Genomic DNA, 24,800 nt, shown 5'->3' on the forward strand with positions numbered 1-24,800 from the left:
CCTCTCCTGATAGTCTGCATTGGTCTCTGTTATGATCCGATTGTTGGCCCAAGGGCCACATGATTGGATTAGCCTGATATGGCTTAGCACATAGTTGGCAATATTGGGTAAAATTAGTGGATCTTTAGGCTTATCACTGCAGGGACAGCGTAATAAAAATATTTACATTTTCTGGAACTCTTAGGGCTCTGGCACATGGGAAGATTAGTCGCCCGCGGCAAAACTCCCTGTTCGCGGGCGACTAATCTCGCAAGTCTTTTTCGGCGATTTCCTGAAATCGCCCCGCCGCGTCTGCCATCCCGCCGGCGACTTACATGTTCGCCGGTGGGATGGCAGGGGTAGGCAACTCGGGGAGATTAGTCGCCCGCGAACAGGGAGTTTTGCCGCGGGCAACTAATCTCCCCGTGTGCCAGAGCCCTTAGACTTGAAAATTCGACTCCTATCTGGTTGCAAGGACAATAAGGAAACAGTTTGGAAGTCAGAATCAATGAGAGGGCCTTAAAAAATGCTAAGCAATTAAAGGACACAGTAGATCTAGGGGCTGATTTACTAACCCACGAACGGGTCGAAATGAGTCCGATTGCGTTTTTTTCGTAAAGATCGGTATTTTGCGTTTTTTTCGTATTTTTGCGATTTTTTCGGCGTCTTTACGAATTTTTCGTTACCAATACGATTTTTGCGTAAAAACGCGAGTTTTTCGTAGCCATTACGAAAGTTGCGTAAAATCTTGCGATTTTTCGTAGCGTTAAAACTTGCGCAAAAAGTTGCGCTTTTTTCGTAGCGTTAAAACTTACGTGAAACTTCGCACCTTTTAAGTTTTAACGCTACGAAAAAGGCGCAACTTTTCGCGTAAGTTTTAACGCTACAGAAAAATCGCAAGATTTTACGCAACTTTCGTAAAGGCTACGAAAAACGCGCGTTTTTACGCAAAAATCGTATTGGTAACGAAAAATTCGTAAAGTCGCCGAAAAAATCGCAAAACATACGAAAAAGTCGCAAAATGTTCGTTTTCAAGTCGGAACTTTTCCAATTCGGGTCGGATTCGTGGGTTAGTAAATCAGCCCCCTATTCTTTGGGTGCCTGCGTCCGACTGCAGGCTAAAATAAATACTAAAGGTGGCCATACACATTACAATAACAATCTTCCCTGCGACTATTGGTTGCAGGAAAAATCGGTTTCTCAATAGTGAGGGCTTGGGAGTGATGAGTCAGGTGACTGCAGCACAACTCGCATTATCAATCAAGCCAATGCATAGAAATGCGCTTTTATTAAAGCAGCAAACTGCACCATTGTTCTTGGAGTTGTCACACAAGTGATTAAAAGCTATAGATTTATAAACATCTTGCATTTACATTTTCTGCTCTTAGTTTGTTAAAGAATTCCATTGTCTTCCTCAGATGCCACCTTAATTACAGAAAATGCGTGTCTTTGTTTGGAAATTAGTGAACTGTAATTATATTTTATTGCTGAATGTTAGGGGTGTTTGTCACAGAGGCCTTCGTTCAAGAGACAATTAGCTTGAGATTACTGAACAAGCTTCTTTGTTAGATTCTCTCTAAAAGACAGGAATGTGCCTGCTTGAGGCAATAAATTGGTTGTTATCAACTGTCCTTAATTCCTACAGACAGTCCAATGTTTAAAGATTGTTAAATGAGATTTTATCCTGCTGGTGTCTTTTTTTGTTTATATATTTCAAGGAACAAAATGCATCTCTCCATCTATATATAAAGGCAAACAATGCATTAGTATAGAATACATATTTTATGTAAAAAGCAGCATTATAGCCCTTACAAGTCTGGACTAGGATTAAAAATAGACCCTGGTATTTCAAGTACACAGAGGCCCAAACAGCCCCCCTCCATCCCACTAAATAGGGTCTGTCTATGGCATCTTATAGCAGCCCCTCTGGCATTTTCCAGAATCCACCCATTGCCAATCTGGGCCAGACCTTACAAGTCATTAAAAGCCATATCACAATCATGGAAATCATCCTAACAAAGAGCTAACAGTGCTATTTACAATGGTGTAATTTTTTTTTACAGACAACCGCCACATATTATACTAACCGCCACCTAATGCAACCCATTGAAGTCAATGAGACAACTGTAGTAAAGGTTTTCTGGTGTGAAAATTAGTGCAAAATGCTGCTTTAAAAGTGGCAGTTTGTTCAAGGTTTCTTTCTATTTGGCCTCTTTTTTTTCTGTTTACCAGATTTCTACACATTTGCATGAAATTATTACAATGCTTTATGAATACAATGGCATTTACACATAATACTGTGGTGTTAAACTGCTAATATTTGGTGTATTTCAATGCCTGCCATATTTTTACAAAGCTTCACAAATATCTCTGTTCACTATTCAAGGCAATAATACAATATCTGTTAAACATATTTTTCATGATGGACGTTGTGTACATGTCACAAGGCTCCTGTAGTGCCCCAGCCAAGATTACCTAACAGTGAAATGTTTTGTTTCTCTCCCTCTCTAGTAACACTACTGTGTTCTGCCTTTGAACAACAAAAAGTAGTGTTCGCAAGCACAGCAGGGCCCCTGGAAAATAATACTGCCTGGTGCACAATGCTCTATAGATATGGCACTGCCCCTACACAGTGCTTGCAAAACAAGATACCGGCACTTCAAGGCAATTTAATAAGGATGAGCTCCTTATATTAATTAGGTCAATCCAAAATCAAACAAAATTTTGGGGGCATGCCCCTTCATCTGATATAAAGCATTGTTTGATTTTAGATTGACAATAACCATAAGAGGCGTATTTTTTATTTAAATTGCCTTGGAGTGCTGGTACTTTATTATGACTGATAACCTAAAAAAGACCTTCCTCGCACACCCTTGACTCTCCAAAAAGCACTGGCACTCAGAGCTGCAAACGGGACTAGCCCTTTAAAAATCTTTATTGCGGAGGTGCAACATTTCGGGGCATTGATGCTTGATAAAGGGGTCACTTTGCCCCGAAACGTTGCACCTCCGCAATAAAGATTTTTAAAGGGCTAGTCCCGTTTGCAGCTCTGAGTGCCAGTGCTTTTGTCACCAGTCAGTGAGATGAACACAGATCACAGGCTGTGTAAAGGTGGCAATCCACTTAGATCCACTCGCTTGGTATAGGCAAAGTCGGTTCGGGGACCGTATCAACAGCCTGATCCGACTAAATTTTTTAACTTGCCTGATCGATATCTGGCCGATTTCAGGCTAGATATCGGTCGGGCAGGCTCATGGTTGGTGCCCCTACACGGGCCGATTAGCTGCCGAATCAGTCTAAGGGACCCATATCGGCAGCTAGAATCAGCCCGTGTATGAGCACCTTAACTGTGTGAATTTCACCTTTCTCTAATTCATCATGGAGCAGAAAGTAATGTGTCACATTGGTAGTTGGTAGTAAACAAACAATTTAAAGTAAGTTGTATAGAGACATTTATATGCCAGGAATCCAACATTGCTGATGTTTGATGAAACTTTTCTAGGAAATCTCCTTCTTCTGTGTCGCTTTCACTTCTACTGTTCTGCAACAAACAACCATAAAATAATATATATATAACATTTAATTGCTAGCCTTTTCTAGCAGTTTGAGAAATTTGCCATCCAAATATTTCATTTTGTGTCTTCACAGCATTTGTGGGTTTCAGCACCTGGAACGAGCTGGGAATCAACTGACATTTTTTGATTCTCTTTATTTTTGCATTGTGACTTTTTCTACTGTGGGATTTGGTGATGTTACCCCAAAGATCTGGCCCTCGAAACTTCTTGTGGTGATCATGATCTGTGTTGCACTGGTGGTTCTTCCTATCCAGGTATAATAAGCACCCTCCTGCAAAATGATTGTTTCATCTGTGCTGCCTTATATACCATCTTTTCTTGTGGCAGAATCATTAATGAAGTGTTTCCCTGGCAATTATTATTATTATTATTATTAACATTTATTTATAAAGCGCCAACATATTTCTGCAAGTATGTGACATGTACAATAGATAACAATTTTTCTTGTCCTCCCAACATTTTTTAGTTCGAGCAGCTGGCCTACTTGTGGATGGAGAGACAAAAGTCAGGGGGAAATTATAGCAGGCACCGTGCGCAGACAGAAAAACATGTGGTATTATGTGTCAGCTCCTTGAAGATAGACTTGCTGATGGATTTTCTGAATGAGTTTTATGCACACCCAAGGTTACAGGTAGGTTCTGTACTACTGAGCTACAAATGAAAGTAGTGTGTTTATTTCAGGTAAATAATTTACCTTGAACAAACATCTGTTCTTCAAAAATAATTCCAGAGAATTATGCCTTTTTTTGGAAACTGTTTGCATTTACACAATGTGGAATGACACAGAAATGTGTTTTCTATTCCCATTTTTGTTTCTTTCCCTTTTTTTCTAAATAGAGAATGTGTATGGCACTGGTGAACCTTTAAAACATTGTTTCCTAAAATATTTATTGCTCTAGAACTAGTGAGGTCCCAACACAGTATGGGTCATTTACTACCTGCAGTACAGGATGCAAAGAGCCAAACAATAGGTGCAATCTGCCAAGTTTTTTGCCCTGTACACCTTGTTTTGCAGGTAGTAGATTTGTTACCTCTCTCTCTGTACTACATTTCAGACCACAAAGACCTGTGTGCTTGACATATAGACATCCCCTTCCCTCCTCCTAACTTGCTATATTTACCCCTTTCCAATGGCAAGCAGTAAGAACAGGGCCACCTTGTTCCAGCCAACGCTGCACTCTGCACAGATTTCTTTAGAATGTGCCAGACTGTACAGCAAATAAAGCATGCAATATAAAACTCTTTCATCTCTGTTGCCTTGACATCTTCAGTATATTATAGAAAGGAATGTAAACCATCTTTCATTATAATGTGCTGCACCTTCACAAACAAAATGTACAATGTTTTTTACAATGTATAAATACGGTATTTAAAAGAGGGTAAAATGGGGATAACATCATAAGACATACTTGCATTTTAATCGGTAGTGAAGACAGGCAGCAATGGTAGGTGGAGAGCTAATAACTGGATAACTAAAAATGGAAAAATAGGTGCTGGATATTCACACAGAGATGGCAAAAGTGCCTTGTTAAGTAGGTCCAGCTTTTAGTCTTTGCTATAAATGGTTTATATAAGAAACAAATAAATGTGCAGATGTACAGCATGCAGATTTGAGAAAGAGAGATTGGAAATCTATAAACCAGAGTTTTTTTTTTAATTGAATGAAGTTGATAGTAGAAAAGAATTTTAGGGCTGTTGCCTGAATTTAGGCAAGAACATTGGAAAGGGGCTACAGAAAGAGGTAAAGCTGATGTAATGGCAAGACAGAAAATGTTTTAATAAGGCGAGAAGAGGGAATTTATATGCTGCCAGTGCCACTAACTAAGGACAAAGCACAGAGGAGAGGAGTATGGGCAGAATATTAAGTGTGAAGAGCTAGTGCCTCTATCACTGGTTTATTGGAATTTAGAAGAAATATTTCCTTATTTTGGCTCTTATTTCTTTAATAGATCAGGTTTTGTATTACATTTTGCAGAAAATGTTAACAAGAAAATAGTAAGGCTGTATGCTTATGGAACTGACTGTATAATGGTATTGCATGTGACATATCATTCAGGAAGGCATAGCTGTGTCTTATGTCAAATCCCTTCATATGTTGGTTTGCCCTTTTACAGCTGTTAAGTATCCATCTTTCCTTTTAGAATGTGTATCTATAAATTGTTACACTACCATGCTTTTTCTTTACTTTTGCACTATGTTCAATATGCTTATATGCCCAATGTACCTCATAATGTTAATTGGTTTAAACATCTCTTATACCTGTCAAAGTGTAACATTTTTGTATTGGACCTTTATGTAATTTTACAGGATTATTATGTGGTTATTTTGTGCCCTGCTGAAATGGATGTGCAAGTTAGAAGAGTGCTTCAGATCCCTATGTGGTCTCAGAGAGTTATATACCTACAGGGTTCAGCCCTTAAAGACCAGGATCTCTTAAGAGCAAAGTAAGTGCACATCACATCTACTGAAATAATACCTTTAACCCCAATGTAACAAAATCTACTTCTCATCAGCTGGTATATGTAGTATGCTGATCTTAAAAACCAACACTGCACTTAAGGGCACCAATAAGAGAAAAAAATGACTGCCTGTAGCTGAAAATCTGGTCATTTTATGGCCCTGGCTCCTACCACTGGAATGTTGGCTACAGTAAAGTCTAATTCCCCCTTTTGATATGTCTATTAGGAAAAGTAAAAGATATCATGTGCAGTATGGCACCATTGTAGTTCTAAAGAAGAAAGCTGAAATTCTTGCCTAATTAATCATTGTCACAGACTGGCTGGACACAACCATATGAGCTGGGCCCCTCCAAAGGTTTTTTGTGGGGGGCCCGGTGGCATGTCATTATGCCGCTGTTCTATATACCCTTTAATAAAGGCCTATCTTAAAAATATTGTACTTTATTTATAAATAGTAATAATAAATGAGAGGGAGGTGTGTGGATAAAATAATTGATTTGCCATAACTGGTTTCATTTGCCTGAAAATCGTTATACTCAGGTTCTGTTAATGGAATGAAGCAAAAAATGCTGAGCACCACTAAAAATAAAACCAGTCTTTTATTGCATATTTCTTAAGAGGTACACGTACATTCCTTAACAGGACTTTGGCGCTTGACGCGTTTCGTGGCGTCCAGCCACTTCCTCAGAAGCTTCTGAGGAAGTGGCTGGACGCCACGAAACGCGTCAAGCGCCAAAGTCCTGTTAAGGAATGTACGTGTACCTCTTAAGAAATATGCAATAAAAGACTGGTTTTATTTTTAGTGGTGCTCAGCATTTTTTGCTTTATTATATGATTCTCTGGATCCTTGGGGGAGAGGACCCGCGTGCAGCACACTTTTTTCAGCGGTAAGTGCTCCCATTTACCTTTTTGTGTTCTTTATATGGATCTGTTAATGGAATGAACCAGAAACATCTCAATACCATGCATATAATTTTGGCATTACTGTAAATGCCTGTTTCCCTATAGGCTATTACCTGTGATGGCATTATGATATATATATAATCCTAATCTATTTAGAGGAACTTTGGTATAAAGAATGACTAACTGCCCAGAATTCCCTCCTGACTTTCAGAGATATATGGTTTTAAAGAGAAAGGAAGCTGTGTTCATGTCAAGAGTTTCAAAATAGCTAAAATGCTGTAATATTCAGGTGAATATTTGCTATAAAGAATAGGTATAAAAAGTGTGGGGGGATTGTACCGTAACTTGATTCCATTTCAAATAGTTAATAAGCAAACTAGTAATGTTTTTAACAAGTGTGATAATGAATAATATTATTAGATCAGTAAGTGTAAGTGCTGGAGCCTTAAAAGGCATTTGTTCCTGTGGGATTTGCTTTGCACCTTGCACTTGGTCCAAAGAATTGTGGGTGCAACATAGTCCTGTACTTACTGCCTGAATATGGCACGCAAGTTAAGTAGTTTCAAAGAGAAACCCACATACCCCCTGCTCCACACTTTGTAAATGAGGCCTCTTAAGACTGGGTGTGGCCCACTGGAAGATTTTATGACACCACAGGCTTGAATGACTTCTCTGTATAACGTCAGTTTAACTAATCCTGCCCCAGCATGTGGTGTATTGGATAATCTCCCCCGCTGATGCCTTATACATCATCCTTTCTGCTATTTCTAGTACACAGTATATGTAATTGCAATTCAATTTCCGATGCAGAATTAGAGGTTACCTTGAACTTTCAGGATTTTCCCACTTAAACATACAATAACATTCATTATAATATATTTCCCAGTATTTCAGTACCCAAACACATTAATCACAATCAAAATACAATGACCCAACTATTCCGGCACATAACAGTTATTGCTCAGAACGTTGCTCCATAGCCACACGGCTTCACAGCTGGAAAGATGATCTGTTTTATCTTGTGGATAGTTATACATGACATGTAATGAGCGAGATCCAAACACATCAATGCATCCCGAGCATCCTTATTCTGTTTTGCTTCTGGCTGCCATAGGCTATTACCATTGTTTGGTCAGATTTATGAAGCTTGTCTGTTCGCTAGGAGGAAAAAAGTATCAGCTATTAAAGAGTAAAATGTAATGATTCATTGTGTTCTAAACAGAGTTGATTCTGAGGAGTTTTATAATTATTACAATAGGTCTCCAGTGATTTGTATTATTCTTATTATTTTTTAATTAAACAAATACAATCCTACCTGAAATGTCACAATCAAGGATCGATCTGAACTAGTACTCTTATGGGATAATAACTCCCACAACTTTGTAATGAATATTGTGTTTGTTCTTTCTAGCATAATGATACTGATGCCATCTCTTGTACTTTGTCTGTTGAAGTGTGAGTCCGTCAGTGCTGAGCAGTCAGGAAAGAGCATTGGTTGATAGTTCCAGCACAAAAAGCTACAGTTAACATCAAAAGCTAATTCTGCAATTTCCAAAGGGCATGTCAGTCGGCTCTCTGCATTAACAAAACATATTCCAGAATTCAGACCTTGAATTAGATTTTCATAAAAAGCTCCCAAACATGGAAGCTATGTGCAGAAAGATTCTTCATCTGGCTGTTACAGAAAGACATTATGTTACTGGCAGCAATTAGCTTGTGAGTATAATCACTGTTCACACCATCAATGAGCATATCACTAGCTGATTGATCTTTCCCAGAGATAAGAAGGCACATTCACTTACCTTGACACAGTGTGCAAAGCAATTTTGAGTACAACTGCCAATACAGAATTTTTTTTCATTGTAAACTGAAATGGTTGATTCTTCTGACCCAATTGTGTTGCAACTGTGTGTGTTTCGTCTGGATATTGCACAGTTGCATCTAGTTTTTCTTTTAAGTCTGTCTGCCATCATTTTTGGTGTTCAGTGTGTGCATGATGTGTACACAATTGTGCTGACACAGGGTGCTGGGGAAACCTGTAGCTACTGCCTGGTCAGAAAATGTTCCCCTGTGTCAATAGGCACAGTAGGGCCTGATTCGGAATGGAAGGCAAGAAGGACTGAGCGGCACAGACCACAACTGTATAGAAGTGGGAAGAGCTCACCTCTGCTCTTTGATTGGTTTTAGGTGCAACTCGCAAAGGTTAGCTCTAAATGTAGCTCCTCCAAATTCCTTCAACACAAGGGTCAGATTTACCAATGGTCATTTTTTTTTCTGTGATTCATGGGAGGTTTTTTTTTTTCGCCAAATACACAAGTATTATTCTGAATCCAATCGCTGTGATAGTGCCTGAGTTTCCCCTGAGACCCCTCTCCCTGGACCTGTATGGAGCTTGATGCAACCACTGCAGGCAATCTTTGCCAGATAGCAGAATCACCAGACACTTGGAATCCACACAGGTTCTTTATTTGGGGTGGGTGAATACGTGCTGGAGTGGATATACAAATGCTTTCCTAGCCCCTGGAGTAGCTCCTCACACACGGAAAGCAGGAACAGGAAAGGAATGATGGGAGGAACTGACCTTACATATAAGGAAGGGGATGAGAGGGTCTACAACAGGGGTGGGCAAACTTTTTAGCTTAGGGGCCACATTAATTAACATACGGGCCGGACTGGGCCGGGACAGCGTTCAAAAAATCAAAACCATCAAAAATTATGGGGCCTCTCAGCTCCTCCCCAGCGACCCGCTGCTTCCTCCGTCCCGTCCTTCTGTTCCCCAGCTCCCCAGTGCATTCTTTTATATGGTTGCGCCCCGTGCATGCTGGCGCGGTGCGCATGCACGGGGCGCAACCAATCAGAGCCCGTCATTCTTTCAAGGGGGACGGAGACGGCGGGCCAGATTAAAAGGGCTGACGGGCCGGATGTGGCCCGCGGGCCGTAGTTTGCCCACCCCTGGTCTACAAACTAATATACAACTTGCAATGTGACTTTAGTCACTAGGTGGCAGTGTAACCATGAATATGCATATAAACCATTATTTTTAAACATAATGCACAACTATTAACTGCCGGGCAGTTTTTGACATTCATGGTATAGTGGAAATGAAAATACCTCTAACACCACTAAAATCAGAATGCTGATGAATGGGCCTCCCAATCAGGAGGAACTGAGATTAAGAAGCATACACATAAAAATCTGCAAAAGAATATCAATATTCACCTGTTAGAACAAGAGATAGGATACAGTATGCTAAAATGCTTACTGACACATCAGCATCTAGTACAGTTGAGCAGACATTTGTTCTAATCTAAAAGAAACACACAGCCCTGGCTGGAACCTGGAAGCATTACCTTTCTGTTTAATGTGAGTACTTTACAGTCACAGGCTCATGTGTAATTCATTTATTATCAGAATGCTTGGTTCTTTTAAAGCTTAATAGGGTTTTAATCAGAGGAATATAAAATAAATGCACCCAATCCCCAATCTAGAAGGTGGGAGTATAGGGTTAGTAAAAAAATAAAAGCTATGTTATTAAATGTTATAGATGGAATAGGTTTAAGTAGTGTGATGAGAGGAGAAATGGATTTTTCTCACATATACAGTATATGAGCAATATGTTCTATTTCTAGCTACTTTTAAGCCTTTAGCAAGCTGGTAATTATGGGTTTGTACCTTGCATGCATTTTTGTAAACACTTGATATTAGCAGAAAATGAAAAACACATCCACCTAAGCTTTTATTATTCTGTCTATGCCCTTCCATCTTCCCTGAACAACAAGGTCCAGACCATAAGGTAAAAGTAAAATAGGTGATAAGTGAAATTGTAATTTCCCTTAAAAAAATACTGACTGCAATCATGTAGTTAAAATGTAAATAAATCATAAATCAAACTGCTTAAATAAAAGCTATATACAGCAAGGTGTAAGATAGTTAGATGTTTTTGTACAGCCGCCAAATGGCAGATATTTGAAATATTTGTATCAAAGGTGAACAAAAGCTCTACGCAAAGCCTTTGTTGCTGAGCTAAAGGAATAAAACTGGGGTACCCTTTGAGCCTTGAAAATGGAGTCCCAGCAAGTAACTCTGCTAATGGGAAGTGATATAATCAGAGATGGGGGAATATATGGGGATCATAAATACAGATGGGGCAAAAACTGGTCCCTATAATAATAACAATCTCAGGGATGTACACACGAGTTTGCTTAATCTTAATTTAGTATAGCAATAGCAGTATTGGGGAGCTCAACCCTCTGTTAACTTACCCAAACGGGTATCAGGTGCAAATACTGGAAGAACCTCACCTTGCATGGGGGTCAATATCCAACAGCAAAAAAATCCAGTAGCACACTGAAGATGCAAGCCGTGAAAAAATTTATTTTATTTGCCCAAGAACATATAAAAAAAACCAAGAGCAACGTTTCGGGCCCCTCCGGACCCTTTCTGGATTTTTTTGCTAATCTTAATTTAGTAACATTTTTTTCCGGCAATTTGTGTTTTTTTGCACTAAACTCACATTTTTCATGTGAAAAAAACATGCATTTTTGCAATTTATTAAGCGGTAAAACCACAAAACCACTAATATAAGACTTTACAATCTAAAAGCTGTCGAGGTTATGTAGAAGTCAGTGGAAGTTGCCATAGGCAATTTGTAACACTCCTTGTTTCATTCATGCTTTAAGAGGTTTTTTAATGCTTTTTTCATTTAAACATCCATGAAGATTTGTGCTAAAACATAAAACAAAACGAAGGAGCCTTAGAGCTCTGAAAGCTTGCAATGTATTCTTATTGTTAGCCAATATAGGTATCAGTTCTACAATACTTTTGTATTTGTGTTTTTTTATTATGGTAAAATATAGAAATCGCGCCGCCGCGTCTGCCATCCCGCCGGCGACTTACATGTTCACCGGTGGGATGGCAGGGGTAGGCAACTCGGGGAGATTAGTCGCCCGAGAACAGGGAGTTTTGTCGCGGGCGACTAATCTCCCCCGTGTGCCAGAGCCCTAAAGCAGCCATGTATTGATGAGAGGAATATGGGGGAGTAGTGAAATTTATCAGCAGGGCAGGGTGCAGGACCACCCCAGGAGCCCCCGCAACCCCCCAAGGGGCCCCCAACGTGGCCTCAACAACCCCTGCAGGGGCCTCCTCCACCCACTCGCCCCCCTCCCCCAAGCGAGTGTAAATTAAAGTTACTCTCAGCGGGGATTGGGTCTGGGCTGCCAGGACCCACCGGGTTTTTTCCAGGTGCCCCGTTGCCCCAGTCCGTCCCTGAAAATATTACTCGCATTACAGTCAGCAGAAACTGAAGTACAGATGAGCGAGTAATACCTTAAAAAACAATTAATAATCTCCCCCATTATTATTAATTGCAATGGTAAGTAATTCTAAACAATGCCTGGAATTTTGCTGTGACTGACACAAATACTAATAGGTCTAAATGAATGAATATGATATTGAGCTACTAGAGGAAACTTTCATATAATTTGCCTTTCTACCGTTCCAGAATGGATGATGCAGAAGCCTGTTTTATACTGAGCAACAGATGTGAAGTAGACAGGACGGCAGCAGTAAGTGATTTTTTTTACATGTTTCTTATATGCACAAAAGCTCACAAACCTTTAACACGAAAAATGCCTTCACAAAAATCAGAATCAAAGCTAAAATGGTATAGTCTGACAGTGGGTCATATATAGTTTGACAGTGGCTGTCAATTTGGATCCTGTTTAGGAACTAGGCCGCTTGTCGTCCCACGCATTGCAGAAAAACAAAACCTTCCCATCCAATATCTGATTAAATCTTTATCAGATAGTGTTAGAGAACCTGGGAAAATATCATCATTAATATAACCCAAATGATTGATGAATTTAAGCAGCTAGCATGGATATGTTACATTAATAAATTAGGAATAATGGCAGACATTTTCTCTGTTGACAGTTTTGCACCTGTCTCTTCTCACATGGGGCAAAATATGGCCTGAATAAACAGTATTTAGCTTTGACCAATAACCTGGGTGCAAAATTCCCCAGTGTAGATTAAAAAAAAAAAAGCATGTTGGCTTCCACTATAATCCGTGGTGGTCAAAATACCACCTTACAGATGCTGATTCTGCATTTCTGTATCAAAGCCCACTTACTGTATTACTGCCAGCAGCTATTATATATATATATATATGTATATATATATATATATATATATGTATGTGTGTGTATATACATTTGTGTGTGTGCAATAGGTCTGTGAAGTGCTGAAAACACTAAATCACATTGGTATAGTAATACTTTCCAACCAAATCAGTATTTCGTTAAGATGCATTTTGTTGTGAAATGTTATAAATCTTTTAACCTTATAATTATTTACAGCTAACCCATTAATCCATAAATACATTATAAAGGCTGTTCTGTGATGTGGAAATGTAGGTTATTTGAGGCCATAAGGATCCAGCTGTGAGTAATTTACATATAAATATAAGCATTCAGTAAACTGAAACCAAAGGCTAAGTGACTGGAAACATTAATAAGCATTAAAGTGGGGCAAATGTCCTTCCAGCCCTGAGAAATTTACAACATTATTAAGATATCTTGTTTTTATTCACTCTATAAAATGTAACATTTGTTGAACCCAGTCTTACTTTAAATTTGAAATAAAAAAAAGCTATAAAGGGACAGGGATGAAAACACGGGACAATAAAACAACAAAACGCAGCATAGTCATGCTTTCTCTTCTTTCTTTCTGTAAATTATATCCTTAGGGGCAGATTTATCAAATCACGAGTTCGAATCCCGAATGGGAAAAATTCGTATTTGAAATAGAAATTTCTGAAGATTGCAAATATCACGAAAATACTTACGAAAAAATCGTATTAGTCACGATAATATCGTATTGGTGATACGAAAGTCACAACATTTTCGTACCGTACAATTATAAACAGCGGTAAAACCTTTACAATTTTTTTGTGCAAGCGTACGAAAAGTCGTGCGGCGTATGACAAAATCGTGCAGACACACAAAAAATTAGGCGAAAATTTGTGCATTTGTAAATGTGCCCCTTAGTGTTTTAATTGGTTATAACTGATGCTCAGCCTTCAGTCTTGTACCTTTATATGTATATGGTAACTTTTAATATCTGTATATTCAAGAAAAGTGGGTACATTATTTACTATATAATGCACAAGAGTTATAAATATATATGATATCATTATAAACAGTGATTAGTGATGTCATCCGTTCTAATCATGTTTAGTGATGTAGTTGGTGTCATGTGTGATGTAATTAATTAGTTTGATGCAATTCTATGTCACACTGGAGTTGCATCACCTGTATAATAACCTTAAATTTTACAATAGGGGGTACATGACTTAAAAAGGCCACAAGGGACACTCATTAACAGCTTCTCCTCCAATAAATACACCAAAAAATGTGTTGGCTAATAACGGCTGCAGCATCTTTATTTACTGTTACTTGCTCAAACATTTACAACAATGAATATTCAATAAAGTATTGAACATTTTTTCAACCCAAATATTTTAACAATCATACCATGCTTGACTTACACCTTATACCTTCCTTCAATACTGCTGCGACTCTCATGACTTTTATTTACCCATACCCAACAGCGCAGTACACTGACTCAATGGTATTTACCCATCTGCAACTAGGTCACCCCGTGCCCAAGTTGGCCCATTATACACTGTCCATCCATCTATCCTGAACCCATCATAGTTTCACCCTTTGCTCACTAGTTCACTGCAACATCTGAACAACCCAACATGGTGACACCCCCATTTTCCCTAGAACCCAGGTACTTATTTCCTTGCCCAAACCCCTAACCAAGACCAACTAACAGTCCCAAAACCAGGGAGTAAGGAAGAGCTTGCTTCTGCTCTGTGCTTTTTCTCCCTGATGTCACAGGTTCTAAAAGAAAGTAATTCATCTCCCGCTTTTCTTTTTTAATAACTCAGACCCCGGCAGTGACATCAGTTCCCTACCTCACCCTAAGGTGCCCAGCTGACCTCCCCATTGCTTTCCAGTTATGCCCTCCTTCTGCCTATATAGGCTCCAGAGTTACTTTATTCCATGTATACTGTTATGTTGGTCTATATGAAGCTCTATAAAACTGTAACTCTGAGTATGCTCTTCAAACTCTGCCACAGGTTTCCTATCCCTTGGGAACTTCCTACAGAATTCTACAACATTACTTAGAGACAGATTTATTAGTTTTCAAGTTATAGGACCATGTTTATTATACTTTCAAGCTCTAGTATATTTAGGAAAGGACTTGAACAGCATAATTGCAGTGATGTTTTGTTGGAGTAAAAAAAGTCACACGGCACATTGTTTCATTCATTTTCAATGAGGCAAAAAATTTGACTGCTTTAATAGAATGGTTGAAAAAATAAGTTGCTTGGAATTTAAATCTTGAGACAATGCCCAATGACATGTAGAAACTCAACAACTTTTGCTTTTTCAGTTTTTCATGTACATTTTCACTTGTTTTTCTGTTTCTCTTTAAACTATTTGAGTTTGAAAAAAATATTTAAAGGGACTCTATCATGTGAAATCATGTTTTTTTTGAAAATGCATCAGTTAATAGAGCTCGGCCCCCCTAGTGGTAGATATCAGAATAGCACTCAATAGTAAGGAATGCAAGTTCGGCATGGGACTCCTCCAGTTACATGGGAGTAAGAGAAACAATAGGATATCTGAAGACACTTCTAATGTGTAGCGCTGGCTCCTTCTGAAAGCTCAGACTCAGGCACAATGCACTGAAATGGCTGTCTACACAACAATATCACAGCCAGAAAAAATACATTTAATGGTTCAAAAACAAAATTTTAAATAGTACAATTGAATCAATAAAAAATGCAGTCTTGAATATTAAAAATCTTCCCTTAGTGTATCAAACAATAAAGCATTATGTTATATTTTACTCCTTGCATGTGGTGCCATTTTTGACCTATTTGCTTTTTGTTACTCAGGATCATCAGACAATATTAAGAGCATGGGCAGTGAAAGACTTTGCTCCTAACTGCCCACTTTATGTACAGATACTGAAGCCCGAGAACAAGTTCCATGTCAAATTTGCAGGTAAGGGTTTTAACTATTAACCATGTGAAATACAAGAGGAGGCTGTGAGCGTGGAGGTACAATTATGCCATTTGCAGGTATGGGATCCATTATCTGGAAATCCATTATCAAGAAAGCTTCTTATTACAGGAAGGCCATCTCTCATAGAGTTTATTCTAATTTTTAAAAATGATTCCCTTTTTCTTTTTAAATAAAGCAGTAGCTTGTACTTGATGATAACTAAGCTGCATGAATCCATATTGGTAGCAAAACAATCCTATTAGGATTGGTCAATGTTTAAATAATTTTTAGCAGATTTAAGGTATGGTGATCCAAATTACGGAAAAATCCTTTATCTGGAAAACTCCAGCTCCCAAGCATTTTGGATAACAAATCCTCTACCTGTACAATTAAGCAAGAATTCCAACACCAACAGACACACCAACAGACACAGTTGATGTAAAATGTTGTTAGTTATTTTTTTTGGTAGAAGGACCTGGTGTGCCTGTCTGCTGCCTGGAACTTGTTCAGGAGGAGACACTATTACTTCATGTAAAATTTTGTATCAGAGCCCTGAAAACAGTGGGCAGGAGTTTACATTTGCAAAGCAATATTCAAGGAGATATAAAGCTCACTAATCCCCTATTCTGCATTAAGAGTAAAATTTATATTTTAAGGTTTAGTTGTTCTTGAAGAGGTGCTAAGCCTTCTCTGTAGTAATAAAAAAGGACACTTTTCAGTAAATCCTTATTTAAATTCATGCTGCATGCATGAATCCAGTTTCTGCCGAATGCAGAATGTGGGCTGTCTACTATTTTTGTCTTCATTTGTACAGACCCAGTTATTAATGCACTCACTACCCAGTGTGTAGTTATCATCTCTATACATCACAATAAGCATGCTGTTGTTTCCATGCTATACTTGTATGACTGGGAGCCGACCTTATTTATTATGTTCCACAATATGTTCATTCAAGGAGTGGTCTAGTTACATGATTGACATAAAGAAAAAAATTGTCCCTTTTGTGAGGCAAACTGGAGATAAGAAGTCAACCTAATAAATGACAAAACTGAATTCTGATGATACAGTTTTTAAAGCAGCAGCTTCCTCATTGTGATGAATAGAAAGGAGCAGCTCATATGGATCAGTAATCAAATGGTGAACTCATTGATTAGAGAATGGATGTAACGTTAACGAGGGTCCAGTTTAACTGGGAAGTGGCCAAAATAAAGCATGTTCAGAACTTTATTTTTATTGTATTTAACCTTCACAGTGTTCAAGAGAATGCATGCTGTATATGTTCATTCACATGGAAAATAAAAGTTCTAAATAATGCTGTTATCTGATTTTACATTTAGGGCTATGAGACTTATATTCATAGAAAATACTAAGAATTATCTCTGCTAAAACACACAAAGAGATAATTATCAGGGGTATGGGAAAGATTAGGGAAGAACAGGGCTGTGCATAATTGTTTCAGTCATATGTATATCAAAGAATAGCAGTCCTGCCTATATAGCCATGTATTCCACACTTCTTTAAATATATGTAGGTTATTATTGAGTAATGCTGTGATTTTCTCCACCCCAGTTTGTTATGAAGCACTGTTGAATATTTTTTATCAAGTGTGTTCATACAACATGTAAACAAATTTTATTAATATGAATCTAACACATATATAGGTATTGCACACAGGTTTCACTTAGAAAATGGTTCAAAGTTGATTTAAGAACCAGTGGGCATCGGATTCATCCATATCAATGTCAGAAAACACAAGTCCTTTCTTTAACTCACTAGAATTTTCTGGTATGAATTGTGGCTTTTTTCCTTCATTCAGGATTTCTTTCTTTTAAAAAAACAAACAAAAAAAAAAAAACTAAAAAGCTTGCCACCTAAAACATGGTAAAAAAAAACTTATAGAACTGCATTTAAAGGCAGTGGAATGTAACATCTGTACATACCAAAGCGGTTGTTTTCCTTTTACAAATCAAATTCAACTGTAATGTATTTATACACATACACAGCCTTTACTCAAGAACCCTCATGGGTTACACAGGTGTCCATCCCAGGATACAGCACACATGTCAAAGGGGTACCACTCTAGTGGAAAAACGGTTCCATCTGGCCCCTTTCAGCTCTAAAACTGTGCCCTTCATGGGCAAGTGCTTCTGGGATACTAACCCATTTGTTACTCCTCTGTGAAACCTCAGCTGCTTAACTCTCATACCTACTCCTTTCTCTCACCGACTAAGGTGAGCCAAGAAGCTGCCCAGACACCACCTGGCCTTTCTAAATCATGTTGGATAATCAGGCTCTCAACTTGGACAGTTAGTTGAGATTGAGACTGGGTCTTTCCAAATTATTGGCACTTTCCTGCATGTTTTGTACCCACAAATATATATTTTTTTCTCCTGAATTCTAGAATAATTAAATATGCTGAAAACTGACCTATAATTTGTGTCATTTCCTGTAGGGCCCTAATTTGCACCTAAAGAATCACTTGCAGACAGCATTTTACCGCCGAGCCAGAAATTTTGAAGTCACCACTATGAAAATTATTAGCACAATTGCGGTTGATTCATAAAAAAGAGCAAGTGCAATGGTGTGCATTTTAATCCATTGGATACAATTGCGCCAAATGCAAATCCATGCGTAGATGCAGTGATGCTGGATTATAAAAAAAGTGCTGCATTATGGGTAAAAAAACATGGCAAATAGCATCTGAAATTGCACATCCCACACTGCACTTTATTATTTCTGTGCACCTGAATATGCACAGACTCTGAGATTAGGAATTAGGTGCTTAAACTTAATTTTGAATTGAATCCATCTTTTACATTATGTCCATATCAAATATGATCCTAATGAGCTCAGGCTAGGTCTGAAGCACTGCGAGAGCTCCACTGATGCACATAATTAGTGCATTGTCAGCAGCAACTTATTATGTTAATCTGTACATTATGATCCCTGCTCCTTAGTTTTTTACGTAACTGTAGAAACAACAAGAAGACCCACCACAACCATTTTACCAATGGAATTATTTTATCATATTTAAATGTCATAATAAAGTTATTCCTATGTACTAGGTAAAGATAAATATACCATGAAAATATTACAGAGCACACAAGTCAGTGCTTCATGTAACTACTGAATAGTGGACTTCATAAAGTGAGTATGCACTATAAGGAGATAGTTCTGGCCTTATTCTTCTTTCTGTGTTACATTGGTGATGAAGTCTGCAAGCTTAATTGATTTTATTACTTGTTTAGAACAGAGAGCAGTGCAGAGAAATCAAATTTCCTTTAACTTCACTCATAAATGCTACAGTGTATCTGCAGTTTATCTCATTCTAATACTCCACTGGGATAGAATATCTGCTAAAAGGCTACAGTTGATAGAATATCTGCATTGAATAAAAGCTGTTATTTGAGCAAAGCAAATGCACACAGCAATGCTAATGAGTATGAGAAAGATCACTTAACAATTTTTTTTTTTTTTCTAACTTGGTTAACTCATTTGTATTGCTATTCTGTGTGTAACCCAGCAACAGTGCTACAACATCCAGTTTTTCCCTGGGAAAATAAAACTTTTATATGGACCTTTTTAATCTTCTTTTAACATTTGATTTACCTGTTTGTGTTTTAGTTTTAGGCCAATTCATTTTTCTGGTCACATAAGCTGAGCCTATATAGGAAAGAATTAGACCTTTATGCTGTGTATTTCACACACCCCATCATGGGCACTTAAGGAGAAGCAGAAGTCAGGCCATCTTCTGTGATATAAGTGTTGCCCAAAAATGCTCTTGTATACCAATACCAGAACAGCCAAAAGGTTAAAAACTTAGCACTGCCCACTCAACTTGCTGGCAAGGGTGAAGGTGGTGGGAGCAGCACACTTTTTTACAACCTATAACATCAAATTGTGCATTTTATTTAAATATTTATTATATTATATATAACATAGGCAATACTGTTGGTAATGCTGTCCTGAAATACCCATCCAACCAGATTTGCATTGATTTGCCCCATGTATTCCAACTGGGTGCTTGATTTCTGGATGATTGGTAGTATAGTGTTGGTTATATTTATCCTAAAAGGACACTTTATCTTGAGAGCATGCTAGTACAGGTATGGGATTGATGTCCATACCTAAATTCTGCTAAGAAATCATTTAAACATTAAATAAACCAAAGAAGATTGTTTTGTCCCAAATAAGAATTAATTATATCTTAAGTGGGATCAAGTACAAAGTGCTGCTTTATTATTACAGAGCAAAGGGAAATCCTTTTTAAAAATTTAAATTATTTGATTAAAATGGCCTTAATTTAGAGATTTCTGGATAAAATGTTTCTGGATAATTGATCCCATACCTGTCATGGTGTTTCTAAAACTGCAGTTTTATAACAGAGTATATTTTGTTTTTATGGTTTTAAAAATTATGGATATAGAAGGCAGGGGCAGCCTCTACCTGACGAGAAAAGACATTTTATAGATAAATGTTGCCCAAGATTGTCTGCTGTTCTTACTGTACAATGCGTGTAAATAAGTAAACAACATAGACTCTCTTGCATACCCAACCTGCCCAATAATTATCCAATCTGGAGGAAGTGCTAAGAAGGTAAGGAGGACAGTTTTAAACTATACAGTTGTTTTCTTGCCACTTGTATTCAGAACTTTTTTCAGTCAGATACTGTATAAGGCAGTAATCTGGGGCAGCCACTGTCTGTGCCACTGCATCATGATCTATGAGTGGCCCTGCCACACAGCTGGCACTTGGGATAGGGGCCAGAGCTCACAGTATTGTGAATATGCTGCAGAAGAGTGCAGTAAGTAAGCTTTGGCCCTTTCTGCGCTTGTCCATGTTTGGTACATGTATTCATCTTCCCCACAGCATACCCTGAGCTATATCACATTTCTACCCCAGGTAAACCTTCAAATGGTCAGAATGCTTAAACCATCCACCTTATTGCTAATAAGCATTAATTAGAAAGACGTACTGCTAATGGCTATGTTTACTAGTGAATTATCAGAAGAGCGGCCTCTTCTTGCAACCTTTCTTCATCTGGCTATTTATGGTGTGCTATTGTAGAACAGCTGTTACATGATATACTTCTTTACAATATCACCTTAAAACAATGCCTAGATATAGGATGTTAATATGTTTTCTATTTCTGTTTTCTATTATGTCTTTGTAGATCATGTAGTGTGTGAAGAAGAATTCAAGTATGCAATGCTAGCTCTGAACTGCATCTGTCCGGCAACTTCCACACTAATCACCTTACTAGTTCACACTTCAAGAGGACAGTAAGTAATGTCCTCTAATGTCTTTTCTTCCCATGCTTCATCTGTAATATATACAGAAAATATAATTATATGGGATAATGCTGACAGTGACAGTGTACATACAGTATATTTGTATTTTTTTAACCACACCAATGCTTGGACCTTATTAACATAAGATCTCTGTTTAGTTTCTATGTATATTAATGTTATGCATGTTTATTTTATTGTATCATAGTTACCTGATTAAATCCAGAGCTAAACAGAACTTTCATAAAAATGTATTTAAACATTGATTGTATTTAAACATTTATGTACTCAATTAAAGGAGAACAAAACCTTAACCAAAAAAGGTTGTACATTATGTTTAGGGCTTCTGTACCAGCCCAAGGCAACCACAGCATTTTAGCAGGGAAGATCTGTGCCTCCAAAGAATATATAATATAGAATATAAATGTCCCAATATTAGGCTGATTAGGCTGAGATATATAACTGTCTCTAGGATGTAATGGTATCTTCCAGCCTTTGTCCAGGCTGAGATATGTAACTGTCTCTAGGCTGCAATGCTATCTTCCAGCCTTTGCCCAGGCTGAGATATGTAACTGTCTCTAGGCTGCAATGCTATCTTCCAGCCTTTGCCCAGGCTGAGATATGTAACTGTCCCTGCGCTGAAATGGTATCTTCCAGCCTTTGCCCAGGCTGAGATATGTAACTGTCCCTGCGCTGCAATGGTATCTTCCAGCCTTTGCCCAGGCTGAAATATGTAACTGTCCCTGCGCTGCAATGGTATCTTCCAGCCTTTGCCCAGGCTGAGATATGTAACTGTCCCCGCACTGCAATGGTATCTTCCAGCCTTTGCCCAGGCTGAGATATATAACTGTCTCTAGGCTGCAATGGTATCTTCCAGCCTTTGCCCCGGCTGAGACATGTAACTGTCCCTTCGCTGCAATAGTATCTTCCAGCCTTTGCCCAGGCTGAGATATATAACTGTCTCTAGACTGCAATGGTATCTTCCAGACCTTGCCCAGGCTGAGATATGTAACTGTCCCTTCGCTGCAATAGTATCTTCCAGCCTTTGCCCAGGCTGAGATATATAACTGTCTCTAGACTGCAATGGTATCTTCCAACCCTTGCCCAGGCTGAGATATATAACGGTCTCTAGGCTGCAATGGTATCTTCCAGCCTTTGCCCAGGCTGAGATATGTAACTGTCTCTAGGCTGCAATGGTATCTTCCAGCCTTTGCCTAGGCTGAGATATGTAACTGTCCCTGCATTGCAATGGTATCTTCCAGCCTTTGCCCAGGCTGAGATATGTAACTGTCCCTGCATTGCAATGGTATCTTCCAGCCTTTGTCTAAATATTTCAGCCAGACAGGCATGCCTGACGAAGGGGTACGCCCCTGAAACGTTGCTTTTTGAATAAACACGCAGGGGCTAAGCCCTTCTTGCACTTTACTTGTTGTGCTGGCTGAAATATTTTTACTGGACTGTGCGGACAGTGCCGACTCTCTAGGCTGTGCACCAAGTAGTAATTCTCTGGAGGAGGTAAGGGTGTGCTGGCGTAAAAAATGTTTTCCAATCTTCCAGCCTTTGCCCAGGCGGAGATATGTAACTGTCTCTAGGCTGCAATGGTATCTTCCAGCCTTTGCCTTCCTCAATGAAAGGGGGTCTGCTGTGCTAGGGGAGAGAATGGTTAAGAGGTTGGAGGAGTGTTTAAACTAAACAAGGGGGGGGTGGGTGAGCTAGAGTTCTATAGGCAAGCTAGTGTAGACGGGGCAGGGGGACTAGCAAAGGGTTGTGGGGGAGGAGTGAGGGGGGCATATAGTGGGGGGCTTTCTGTAATTCGGAGCTTTCTGGTTTCCAGATAAGGGATCCCATACCTGTATCACTGTAAAGGAAATAGAAGCCCCATCTTTTTTGACACAGCAGAAAAAATATATATTTGTATTTACTTGTGTGTGTGTTTAAAGATAAAATTGGAACTAGCTTTCTTTAATACTGGATGATTGCAAACAGTGGCAATGGCTTTGTACCTGTGAGCTATTAATCGTTAAAGAGAGATCTATGGACAGGAGGTTTCTGGAATAGAAGAGATGTTTTTTTTCTGGCTCCCTGCTGGTTGAAGGATTAGCAAGGTGGAATGGTCTTTCTTGTGAACCTGTGTAGCCAGGCTACATTCTCTAGCATTTGATCTTTGGTTTGTCTTTTAAACTTCTTTGCCTGGAGAGCAAAATGTTCCTTTACAGCTCTCTTCCCTAATGAGATCTAGGGAGCCTACGACGAGAGAAAAATGTTTTAATAAGCTGTAAGGAAGAGAAACCAGTTTTGGGAAGCACAGTATTGAGTTTCGCTCTTTTAGGCTGCTAAACTAATACTTCACATGTCTTTGCTGCTTTTAAGCTTTGTTTGAGCTAAAACTCACTTCAATTACAAATAAAAAAAATCTCCATAATTGTATAGAAGAGGTTAATCTGGCTTTGAAATCTCTAACCTGAGGTCGATCAGCTGTTACTCAAGGATAAGTGCCAACTGCCAGCGGGATAATGCTGGGAATTGTTGTTAAGCAACAGCTGGAGATCTGTACTTTCAAGGCCTTGAGCTATAAAAGCAACAACATTATAAAACAACATAATGTATTGCTATGACACAGCCAGATTCATAGATTAACATTATAAAATGTATTCAAGAAATATGTTCCATAATACTCCAGTAAAATGTGCACAGGGAGATAGTACCCCTTCCTTGTATTCCATATTGCCAGACAATCTTAAAAGCCACCGCCATATTGGTTTTGGGTGGTTTCCTAGCACCTAGCTGATCCTATTAGACAGTGGAACAAAGCCAGACCCTAAGAGATACTATAGAAGGAGAACCCACACTCTGGAGGTGAGGGACTGGTTGTAGGGAGTGTGTGGGGAGTCATAATATTATATCTCATAATATACTATAGGTAATGTTTAACACAAGGAGAACACTACACAACTGTGCAAACAGTTGTGTCATTGAATTGTAAAAAGCTTACAACTTACATTGTCAGGGGGGTTGCATGCAATTAGTTTATGCGTAAACAACAGTATAAAACATCAAAGCCACCACTTGTGGAGGAGTGATTTTCCCAGGGAAAAGGTGGATAAGAGACCCTGGATGTTTGGACTTGCAGAGAGTTAGGATTGAGGGACAGCCTTGTAAAATCTGATGCTGGTTCCCTATGCTTTTATTTTATGTGACTATACCTAAGTTGTATATTGTTCATTGAACAAGGAATAAATATATGTTTCTATAAATACTACGAGCCTAAAGATTATCATCGTACCCCTAGACACACAAGTGAGTCGGCACTTGTCTTAATAGTTTTATACTGCTAAACTAGTAAGCAGTACCAGTAACCACTACCGACACTGGTGAGCAGAGACTGATTGTGAATGTGTCTACATCAATGCTTTGATAAATTTTATATTGGCCACATGTGATGTTGTGTACATGTTTTTTGTATTATCTCACTGGTAGTTTGATGTATAGATAGGTACAATAAGGGAAGGAGCAGTA

General features: G+C 38.6%; 1 protein-coding gene across 4 annotated transcripts in view; it reads left to right on the forward strand.

Moving 5' to 3' along the window:
- The window catches only part of kcnt2 (potassium channel, sodium activated subfamily T, member 2), a 196,843-nt gene that overhangs the window by 103,201 nt on the left and 68,842 nt on the right, over positions 1-24,800 (forward strand). For all 4 annotated transcript variants that reach the window (XM_031901050.1, XM_031901051.1, XM_031901048.1 and 1 more), the window contains exons 9-14: positions 3,628-3,808; positions 4,021-4,185; positions 5,862-5,998; positions 12,417-12,480; positions 15,888-15,996; positions 21,170-21,278. In XM_031901050.1, coding sequence (XP_031756910.1) covers positions 3,628-3,808; positions 4,021-4,185; positions 5,862-5,998; positions 12,417-12,480; positions 15,888-15,996; positions 21,170-21,278 — 765 coding nt within the window. The remainder of the gene's footprint in view (positions 1-3,627; positions 3,809-4,020; positions 4,186-5,861; positions 5,999-12,416; positions 12,481-15,887; positions 15,997-21,169; positions 21,279-24,800) is intronic.

This window comes from Xenopus tropicalis, chromosome 4 (genome assembly GCF_000004195.4).
Source record: "Xenopus tropicalis strain Nigerian chromosome 4, UCB_Xtro_10.0, whole genome shotgun sequence".
NCBI classification, from domain to species: Eukaryota; Metazoa; Chordata; class Amphibia; order Anura; family Pipidae; genus Xenopus; species Xenopus tropicalis.